The sequence below is a fragment of the Apostichopus japonicus genome, chromosome 10 (genome assembly GCF_037975245.1).
Source record: "Apostichopus japonicus isolate 1M-3 chromosome 10, ASM3797524v1, whole genome shotgun sequence".
Classification (NCBI taxonomy): Eukaryota; Metazoa; Echinodermata; class Holothuroidea; order Aspidochirotida; family Stichopodidae; genus Apostichopus; species Apostichopus japonicus.
Genome location: NC_092570.1, coordinates 16,845,820 through 16,857,323, shown reverse-complemented (window position 1 = coordinate 16,857,323; position 11,504 = coordinate 16,845,820). Strand labels below are relative to the sequence as shown.

Genomic DNA, 11,504 nt, shown 5'->3' with positions numbered 1-11,504 from the left:
AACAAAGGTCATCGGCAGGAATTTAAAAAAAAAGATACCCATTGGCTGACATTTCAACATTTCAGGACCTGCCTTGAGCTTACAGGAAGTTAACATAAAAACTCGGGTAGAAATAGAACTGAAGAGGATTTACAGATTAAATACCCTCGAACCAGTATAGGTAACAATCTGCAAGACGTACGTATACGCCTTTGTAATAAAAACAACAAGAATCCTAGATATTACTTCACAACTTTTTACTGTGCTGTATCTTCATTACATTTTATATTTGACCATCTTACCTGCTATAGAGATTTGGCATATTATAACCGACATCAGTGAGCTAAATTTATGTATATATATATATATATATATATATATATATATATATATATATATATATATATATATATATATACTGCAGTGAACAACCTGCTAAACAAACTGTTAATAACAACTGAACTAATGTGAAAAATACAGGGATAGCTGAGGGAGAAAATCTAATATATGACCATAGACAGCTTTTTACGATCACAGACGGAAAGGAATGTGCACAGTGGCCGGACTAATGTGACCCCTGAGACCATAAGGGCAGACCAGCTCTCCATCTATGGATGAAGGACACTTAATTACTAACAGGTGTGGCTAAAATATATTAAAGGGCATGACAATATATATATATATATATATTATATATTTATATATATATATATATATATATATATATATATATATATATATTATATATATATATACGTCTGTTATTAAGTTTGCAGTATCGAGGAAGTTTATTACGTCGGCGCAAAATCCAGTTTGAGCCCGCACGCGGGAAAATTGCGGTGGTGTTAATTGCCTGGTGACGTATCAACGGGGTGTTAATTGCGTGGTGACGTATCATGGAGTTGCAGCTAATATAGCTTCCATCTAATTATTGGCAGCTCTAATATTGCCCTTGATGGTAATATCTATGATATGGAATCGATTTTTAATGCAAATAACTTCATTCTATACGCTCTAAATAATATAAATTGGAAAATTTTAATCCTACGTCAGAATGAACATTTTGCATGATATGCTCACCGGTGCTGTAGCCGAGTGGATAAAGGCAGTGGCATTTGAATCAATGAGGCTTTGTAATCGGGAGGTTCTGGGGACGATACCCGGCTGGCCGGGTCATAGTAAGGTGGGTTTTTCACCCAAGAGCAATCTACGGTTTTCCCATCTGAAATGATTTTTCTATATTGTAAAGATCCCATATTTGAGTTAAAATGTTGGTCGCTTAAGCGTCGTAAAAATAACTGCTGATTATTATTATTACTATTATTAGAAATAACTCTCAGGTTAGAGTTTAATGAGAAAGTATACTTTTATAAATCATTTCATATTTGTGGTGTTGGAAGAAACGTGAAGATTTTTTTTAAGCTTAATAAGGTTTGGGCTCTGCACATTAACATTGAAAGGCAAGACACTGGATTGAACATTCAATCTCTCAATTTTGGAATTTAGAAACTGCTTTATTCGTAATGTTGCGTATTTTTATTCTGACTTTTGATTTTGAACGAAACAATTACTTCATATTGTATCAGGAATGGACACGTTCTTTGTGACAGTTAGTATATACACATGAAGAAACTGAAACACAAATAACGTATCTGTAACATGTTGTTTTGTTGTATATATGGTTTCGTAATATCCATTCATGATTTAAAGTAACACATGATTCTGTTATGTTCAATTGAAATGAGAAATTCACAGGCAAGCATATATTTCCAAATACCCCCACCCCAATCCCCGTGCCCCTAAAAAACAATTTAAAAGTAAACAAATAAAAACAAACAGACAATTACACTTATATAGCTACCGTGAAGACCGGCAACTGAATATTATTTATATACTTTACAATCCAGTTGTCCTTCTTCTGAGTCTTATATTAAAAACAAACTTTTTTTTAAACCGAAAATAATCTTTCGCTTGACGTTATATTGACTTGATCACAAGGTTACGGTCTCGGTCATGGGACTGGGCTTGGTGATGGGTTAAGTTCTTTGGTTTTCGAGCCCAAGGTTCTTTCTCGGGTGACATTCGTTCAAAGTATACGGTATCTGTTCAGGCGCGTAGCCAGGAATTTGCCAAGGGAGGGGCGAACCTGTAGGCAAACTATCAGAGCCGTAGATTCTGTATTGAAAACTATCTAAGCGCAGCGCCACCATGTGTTGGCGCGAAGCGTACAAGAACATTTTGGCTGAAAATGCCTCCCAGATCGCTGGAAACGGCACTTCCCAGGCCTTGTAAGTTGCATCTAAGTTCGAAATTACTAGCGATATCATAAAAACATACCAACAAAATATGCTCAAGGAGGGGGGGGGGCAGTCGCCCATTCGACCCCCTCTTGGCTACGCGCCTGTATCTGTTTCCTATAATTAAAAGCTGCAGGATTCCACTTTGTATTTAAGAAAACGTTCCACGAAAATACAAAATAATATGCTATAAATTTAGTTCGGGTTTCCTTTGATAAAATAGGTCTATAAAAGTTCATACAGAATATGCATTTAATTTCCGTGTGTTGTTTTCGAGATATTTGGAGTAGAAAAGTGAAACTAAAATACAAACGATTTGATTTGATTAATTTTCACTTTCTAAGTTGGAAGCTGGATTAGGTAAAGTCCCACTTTTAGGTAACGGAGTTGTAGAATTTACAAAATACCACGGAATGAGGTTTGTCTTCATATATTCTGATGTAGGATTATGGGGGTGGGCGTGAGGGTGGGGGCTATCAAGAGTTTGCTTGTGCAAATGTGCATCTATGAAATCACACATGTTTATATCAAATTCATGTTTTTGTACAAAGTCCAGTCAACGCCAGATGTACTTGTTAAACCATACACAAAATGAACAAAACGGAATCGGGGGAATAATTGATTCAATATTTCAGAAGGATATTATTTTCCCCTTATTCATGCAAAATGTCAGTTTACGTCTTCAAATAATCCTTTATATACCTTTGAGGTTAAAAATTCAATTAAAAAGCAAACACGAAATCCACCTTCTGAAATTGCCGATCCATCATTGCCCTTCGTGCATAGACAGTGAACCATCTTTGTCACTGCTATATAATTAAAATCCCACCTGCTTCTCAAAAGAGATATTAGACTGTTTGGTCATTCCCTGTACTGATCATAACATATTCGTCCTCAGACATCACCCATTCAAGCATCACCAATGTTTTGTTTTTTATTGGTCTCCCAAACCCAGATATCCATGTGAACAAGCCACTCTCAATCTATACCTTGTATCCACGCATCTCAAGCCTTGGCGACCGATGAAGATACAGCGACTAGATTTCTGGAACATAGGCTATAGTCAGTATTTTACAAGGCTCGGTTTGTTAAGTCGATGTATCGATTTTAAACGAAGCATATAGACCGTTAGCTGATGTTGTATTCAACTTTTAAAAGATAATTTATAGTAGTGTTGTCGCCATGGTTTGGAATGTTAAAAAGGGTAATGCAATGATGTGAAAAAAATATATTGTTGCAGGTTTTACCGAGTCAGATTATTTCCAGGTGACACAAAGGGTTACCTTAATAACCGAGGGTCAACCTGCAGTGAGTAGGTGAGATGTCCCGAAGGAGGTTGTAAAACTAGTTTGGGTGAAGCTGACCATTTTTCGTTTTTTAATTTTTTTTTTTTGAGCATAAAAGACATATGACATTTAAGAACGTGATGAGAAGGCCATAAGGGGCGTACAGGGGTCAAATGGCCCCATCTGAAAACCTCTTTCCCATTCATATTAAATATTCCTGTTTTGTTAATGAGAAGTACCAATTTCTAATTTGTGTAATATTAAAAATAATGCTAGAACAGCGAGTTATACTGATATGTTAAATTACCAAGGGCGATTTGTTGATACCAGGGGTACTTACGGATTGGGGCTTGGATACTAACAAGTTTGTGCAGGTCACGAGGCACGTGCTCCCCAATGCTAAGTGAAAGCCTTTTTTTGAAAGTAGGCTACACATTATCATAAGGTAAACCTATATCTAGCATTCATAATATAATAAAGAATATATAGATTCCCCACTAAAATATAAGGAAACACTAAAAAGTACGAAATATGGAATATTGAAACAAATAGTAATATATAAGAACATGTATATATGGAGATGTTGCTGTAGCCTATAGCTGCATCTTAATGTCCGGCTAAAATATAAATAGACCGCTTTAAATTGTCTTACTTACATTTTTGATAAATTCTGACCATATTAAGCAATATCAGGTGAACTAATTTGGCTACCCGCATGCTTAATCATGCGTCGACAATGCTTGAATCGTAAATTTTATTATTAAAGCGGCATGAACAACTTAGCCTCTTTATCATGTAACTTTATGAAACAACGTGCGTATTACTACTGCGGTCGCTTCCTTCGAAAGGTAACAAATATTCAATTAACAAGTGTTTCTTATCATTTGTATATATATATATATATAGGCTATATATATGAAGGCCTATTTGTAACATCGGAAATCGTAGGAGTTGAATGGTTCCTGTACGTAGCGCGGTTGTCACACAACCATATAGATTCAGTAGTAAGCTATTACCCGTACATGTATACACTGCTGCCGTATGCACATAACATATATACGTTTATACATATAGCATAGCTCAGTTGTAACATATTTATAGCCATGTTCTGTTTCCGCTTCAACTTCTCAATGTCAAAAGAAATTCGGTTATCTAATTCCCTTAGGCCTATATTTATAGACAAACTTGAGGTCCAATTAAGAAGCAAAAATGTCCCAATACGATATTATTTACACTAGTTCAAGTTTAGTACTCTCAAACTGATCTTTAACAAGTTCAAAACAAGTGCATTTATTTAAACTTTTCACCTGCCTTGAGATTGACAATGTCATTGCAAAAGTAAAACATATCACCGATCCATTTCACCACCCTCTAAAAACAGTGTCAGTTTTAGAGTGTTATTAGGCTCTACTGTCCATTACAAATATATCAGTGTAAAAATTTCAGTAGAAGAACAAATTGCGACCTGTATAGGTGAATTATAGGGTTTCACTGAAATGCTGCAACAACAGTTGTAAAGAAATCCTTGGCAGAAGTTGGTTCTTTCCCTGTTATTTCCTTGAAATCTTCAATATTTTCTCCGTTAGTGGCGGGAGAGCCGTCTTCAACAAGTTTAAACATCTGAATCAATCCATCCACTTGCCACTCGGGCATCCCGATCCCAAGATAGGTTTGTTTTGCGTCATCCTGCTCAACTTTTTCAAATGCTACCTCCTTCTCCAAGACAGTACTCAGCGTAGTGGCTATTCCGTCCATAGTGACACGTTCGGATACGATATTGTACGTCTTACCTTCATGTTTTGATGGGTCAGAGAGAATAGTAGCGGACGCCAGCCCGGCGTCGCTAGTGGTCACTACTATATATGATTTATCACCAGAGATGGGTAGATGGAGTTTCCCATTTTCCTTGACGGTACTGGCAGACCCCAGAAAATTATCCAAGAAATATGGTAAACGGATAAGAGTGTAAGGTATACCGAGCGAGATTACTTTGCTCTCGATTTCTTTAAATTGTTTACCAAATGCTATGTCTTCATCTACCAGAGGAACACTCACCACCGCCAGATGCTTAACCTCGGCCTCCTTAGCAGCATCCATGGACAGCGCAGCCAACTCAGTTCGGTTCTCTGACCCAGGCACCACAATATACAAGACCGATATACCAGCTAAGGTAGTAACGAGGTTGTTCTTATCAGCCATAGTTGCTTGCACGACGGTCACGCCCGATAATTCTTTCAGTTTGCTAGCACCATCGGGGTTTCTAACCCCGGCTCGGATTTCAACCTTATCTCCGAACTGTTCAGAGAGACTCTTACAAGTAGCTGACCCTATCTGCCCGCTCGCACCAAGGACAAACACTATTGGCTTGGTCTCTTTTTCTGATTCCTTAGCGGGCTCTTCAGCTGCTATAGGTGTGTCACCAGTTTCGTCTGCCTTTGGGGTGTCGTCTGCCTTTGGGGTGTCGTCTGCCTTTGGGGTGTCGTCCGCCGTTGGGGTGTCGTCTACGTTTGGGGTGTCGTCTGCCTTTGGGGTGTCGTCTGCCATTGGAGTCTCTTCCGCATTTGCAGCCTTATCCTCGGCTTTGGGAGTATCTTCTGTCTTTGCAGTTTCCTCCGTTTTGTCTACAGCTGCTGCCTCTTCTTTGCCATCCTTCTTTGACATGCATCCACCCATGATTAAATGATTCGTTTTCAACTGAAACTTTACCACAAACAACGAAATGAACGAATAAAATTGTTATTTCCAATAGTCGTATTCGGCAAGCCAAGTTAAACGTCCTGGTAATTGACAACGTGTATCGTCGGTTGTGCGAGTGCGGTTATATCTCTCAATATGTGTACGCCTGGCTACTACTGCACGCATGTATGAACTCACTCATTGCATGGGCAGTCTCAGTATCGGCATTCTGCAGCCCGCTCTGCAAGTGCACAGGCTACCGTCAATAATCATACACTGCCAACGCAATCTTGTCACGGTACACGTGTTTGAGTAGGAATAAAAGCCATTATCTTATATCATATACGTTGGCTGGGAGACGCCTGGAGTCGCACAGGCTCCACCAAAATTACCGACGAATGATAATTCAAACTATGGCTACAGCAATAAAGTGATATACTGAACTTAGCTAACAATTTAGGCGGCTTGTCCAAGGTTGTTTATATGCACCAAATATCGTATACAGCTACTGTTGTAGCCGATGCACGAATTATTGACACTATTATAGGTAAATAATCAGGCTTTCCTTTTTTTCGAACGAAATGATTGTAAATTATGTTTCCAAAATGGTAAGTAAGGCTAGGTCGGGACAAGGTTGTAACGGCTGAGAGGTAAATCAGTGGCCTGAACATACCTTTAAATGACTGAGATTTGCCTCAACACGAGTCACAGTTCCGAAATGGCTCGATTACTCACTACCCTGAGTCCCTTTGGTTGAAGACTTGAGTCACATGACCTGGCGGCATTTGCCCAGCATAATTTCTTGACTTGACATTTTGATGTTGATTTCGGAACCTGGTAGTATATCCTATACACTTCAAAATTGACGTGAATAGGAAGTTGCTAATGATTCGGTAACTACATCTATTGCTCATTAACATGAAATTAAAATTTAAATGACCGAGATATATTACTTATGAGATTAAAGAAATGTATTTCCCACACCAGTCCTCGATAATGAAAAAGAAAAGAAAAAAGAAAATAGGGTTACGTCATCATGGGAATGTCATTACCGTGGGCAAGATAACTTTAGATTCAAAAGCAAGGCGTTCGAACTTGTCAAAAACTAGGGTACCACTATATAGCGACTTTTCCTCTTTAAATGTATCCCCCGGGTTTTAAAGGACAGGAATATATTAAGTTAGACATATATAAAAAAAAAACAATTTATTAATATCATAAAGAAGAATTCAAGTTTTGGATTCCAAATTCCCAAATTTCAGTGACAGAAGTAGTTTTTTGTTTTTATTATTTGTAACATCTAATCAATGGCGTACTACAGTAGCGGGGGTGGGGGGGGGGGGTCCGCCCGGGTATCCGTCGGGGAGGGGGTGATATGCCACATAATCAGTTCAAGCCTTGCCAGAGATAGCACCACTTTGCAGCTTTGCCACCTAACATAAACAAAATGTCTCAAAGGGGAGGGTGATGCTTTATACCTTTCCCCAGGACGGCATCCCCTGCACGGGGTGACAAAGGAAGGATCCGCCCCCAGGGAGAACTCTTCAAGGTACGCCACTGGATCTAATATGACAGTGGCGTACCAGTAAAGTTTCAAGAAAGAGGAGGGGTGGGGCGGGGTAGGACAGAAAACCAGTGGGGACTGGTGACCAACCTCCGAAGAATTTTACTTTGGAGTTGTACAATAGGCGACTTAAAGCTGCAAGTTTTGCAATCTTGTCTACTAAGGTTTTTTTTTGATGCGTAAGTGTACAATGCTTTCTGTAAGTCTGTAATTAAGGCACTTCAATGAGTGCAAGTACATGAAACTGGAAATTTGATCATTTGATTGGCAGGCACTTATTGATTGGATTTCGCGGAATGATCCAAATACGCCGGAGGGGGGGGGGGCACAAAAAAACACCCGCTCCTTTCAAAGTGGTGCCCGGGGTCGGGTTGACAGCTGTCCGTCTGTCTGGCGCCTATGTACAACAAGCAATATTAGTTTCTGACGTTGATGTTTGCTTTCTTATCTCACACGCCATTACTGTGGGAAAAGTAGGCCTATGGATCTGTGGATTTGTTTTATGATCCAACATTATTCTGTAAACTGTTGGCTAAATTATCCTTAATCTTTCACTTTCACTCAATCTTTTTTTTTCACTCATGATCTTTGGGGAAACTCCCCTAACTGGAAAACCGTTATCCCCTTTCGACGGGACTGGTTAATATTTAACACAGTGGCGGAGCGTCCATACAGCAGTGGCGGCGGAACCGGGGGGGGGGGGCTTGGGGGGCTCAGCCCCCAATGAAAAAGTTGAGGGGGCAAATGCATGATTAGCCCCCCCAATATTTACCAAGGCTCCGAAACGTGGATCTGCCCATTTTTCAATGCATACTTGTCGATCTGTCCGATGCACACGTATACTATATAGGTGTAATAATTTTAGTAAATGCTGGGGGGACCCTCGGCCCGTCCCCTGGCTATAGACCACATTGTCACCCAACCGCGTCTTCACGCCCCGTGAAAAGGGGAAGCAGTGAGTACCGGTAAGCGCAACACAACTTCGTCTTAGGACAATGACTTGCCTCATTTCAACCAGTTCTCCAACATCCCCTTACTCAGTGGCGGAGCGTCCATACAGTCAGGGGGCAGATCCCCCCCCCCCTGACGGACTCAAATGGACTGCTGGCGCACTTTTCAGCTTTTCACTACTTTTTACTTATTCGCGATTATTGACTATTTTATTGCGCTCTCATCTACCAATTGACATTTGTCATATTCTGTTGGTGTAATTTTCCGACAAAATGGCGACTACACCTATTTATTCTCCGTTTATCTACAAATTAGCAAGGCCCGGAAAGGGTCATTTCCTGCAATCTATAGAGTATCTTTACTCAAAAATTTTCTGTACGCTCCGCGCCAACCTGTGGTGGCGCTCCGCTTAGATAGTGTCGAAAGCGCCCTACAGACCATTCTTGCCCCCCCCTGACCAATACCCCTAGCTCCGCCACTGCCCTTACTACACTCAAAAACGTCTTTGCGAGTACACTACGAGTAACAGCTACTCTCTTAAAACACCATCGAATATACAAATTACAATGTTTTTACAGACTTTCTCGTTCAATCTGAGAAATTGCAGGCTTGAGACCCATATTTTAGGGCTAGGTATTCGCAGCATAAAACACTCGGGAAGTGCCGTTTCCGGCCATCTGGGGGTTTGAAAAAACCCACAATTTTCTTGTACGCTCCGCGCCAACCGATGGTGGCGCTCCGCATAGATAGTCTCCACACATTAGCCCCCCCAATAATTTTTCCGTTCCGCCGCGCCTGCCATACAGTCAGGGGGGGGGGGGGGGGCGGAAGCCCCCCCTGACGGACTCAAATGGACTGCTGGCGCCCTTTTCAGCTTTTTACCACTTTTTACTTATTCGCGATTATTGACTTTTTTGTTGCGCTCTCATCTACATATTGACATTTGTCGCATTTTTTGGGCGATGACACCTATTTATTCTTCATTTATCTGCAAATTAACGAGGCCAGGAAAGGGTCATTTCCGGCGATCTAGGGTGTATCTTTATTCAAAATTTTTTTCTGTGCGCTCCGCGCCAACCTGTGGTGGCGCTCCGCTTAGATAGTGTCGAAAGCGCCCCTATATACAGACCATTCTCGCCCCCTCTGACCAATACCCCTAGCTCCGCCACTGACTTAACATGATGTAACATCGCCACGTCCACATACTTACAGTCTCTGCATAAAGGGGTGTGGTAGGGGGGGGGGGTTACTAGTGTTGAGTGTTGATCAAGTTCTTTGTGGCTAGGCTCTATCTTTGGTGATATTTCCTTAAAAATAAAAGTGTAAACTGTTTACAATATCATCTTTGTTGCAACAAGATTCTTGAAGTTGAGTCAAATCTACGCCGATTCCTGTTATAAGGAAGTCTATGTATGGCTATGCACAGTCAGTCTATAACCAGGAAGTCCCTGTATTTAATCCTGACAACTATTTCTGTAATATTGAAACCGAAAGGGATTAGAGGAGATTATGAACTCCAGTCACCTGTACCTCAAGGAACATTGTTAGATCAATAAATGTGTATGTGCTTCCTCATTGTTGATTAGATTAAATGGAACAGTATGTAAGATCTGTCGCTTGGGTGAGGTTTGTGTATCGATAGGAGGAAGGCAAGGGCATTACCTAACAGGAGGGGTGATTGAGTAACTAATGACAATGGGGTGGGGGGGGGATTGTGGGAGGGAGAATTTAAAACAGATAATGGGATACGGCACTTCTGGGAAGCCGATAAAGGAAACGGATATAGGCCTACAAGTGACAGGCAATGTAACACTTGAAACAGAAAAAAATACTCCCCAAATGTTAGTTAAAAGCCATATCTCAACAGTTTGTTCCCAACTCTATATATGGTTGAGTGAACGTAATCTGTTTTTAATGACTAAACCCTCCATTCTTCCAGAGTATAGATCACAGTTGGTGGTCTGAGATTTCATTATGCAGATGCCATTCAAGATCTTCTTTTTTCCCCTTTTTTTCTCACTCTTAAATATTCTTGTTGATTTATCCTTGAAATGTGACACAGTTTAGAAGTTTTTAGCTGTTCTCTGTATATAGGAATCCCCTTAGCTTTAGAGATATTATTTTTCAGTGTCAACGAGTGAGTTAAACAATTATGATACCAAAAACATTTCCAGCTGAATTGCCATGACGACATCATTCACTCCACTAGTTGCCAGATGCTTAAACAAAATATCCCTAATCGAAAAAATATCTTTGCCATACAATGAGAACAGAGTTTTGACCTAAAGATGTCAACAAATTTCTGTTTTTAAAAAAAAAAAATTTATGGGCAAGCCATAGTTCAACTTCTTACGCAATGTAGACAAATTGTAGCAACCATTTTGTTGATACTTTTCATAAAGCAGATTTCATTTTTGACATTAAAATATACAGATCTAAGCAATTTGTGAATATAAAAAAAAAATCTTTGAATGAGAAAAGTAAACTAGAGTTATTTTTAACTATTATAAAAGGAGTAAAAGTCCTTCGTTATCTACAGAGGAAAATCATGACGATGTAGTTAAATGATTTTTTTCACAGTGAGGTTATAACCAGACATAAATCATACGGCCTACAACACATAAGTATGCCCTTGAGTGTTTTAAGATTATGAAGGGACTTGGCTTGTTAAAGCTCTCTTTCCCACATTCTTATTCGAGAAAAGGTTGAATTTAGGGGAACAAAATTGAATTATGTTGTGTGAAAAGCAAC

General features: G+C 39.8%; 1 protein-coding gene across 1 annotated transcript; it reads right to left on the bottom strand.

Annotated features, from left to right (window-relative positions):
• Nucleotides 1–2,891: 2,891 nt before the first annotated feature.
• LOC139974712 (NAD(P)H azoreductase-like) lies at nucleotides 2,892–6,971 on the bottom strand. Its single transcript, XM_071982057.1, has one exon. The coding sequence runs from the start codon at nucleotides 6,233–6,235 to the stop codon at nucleotides 5,051–5,053; it is 1,185 nt and encodes a 394-aa protein (XP_071838158.1). The 5' UTR covers nucleotides 6,236–6,971; the 3' UTR covers nucleotides 2,892–5,050.
• Nucleotides 6,972–11,504: the final 4,533 nt, after the last annotated feature.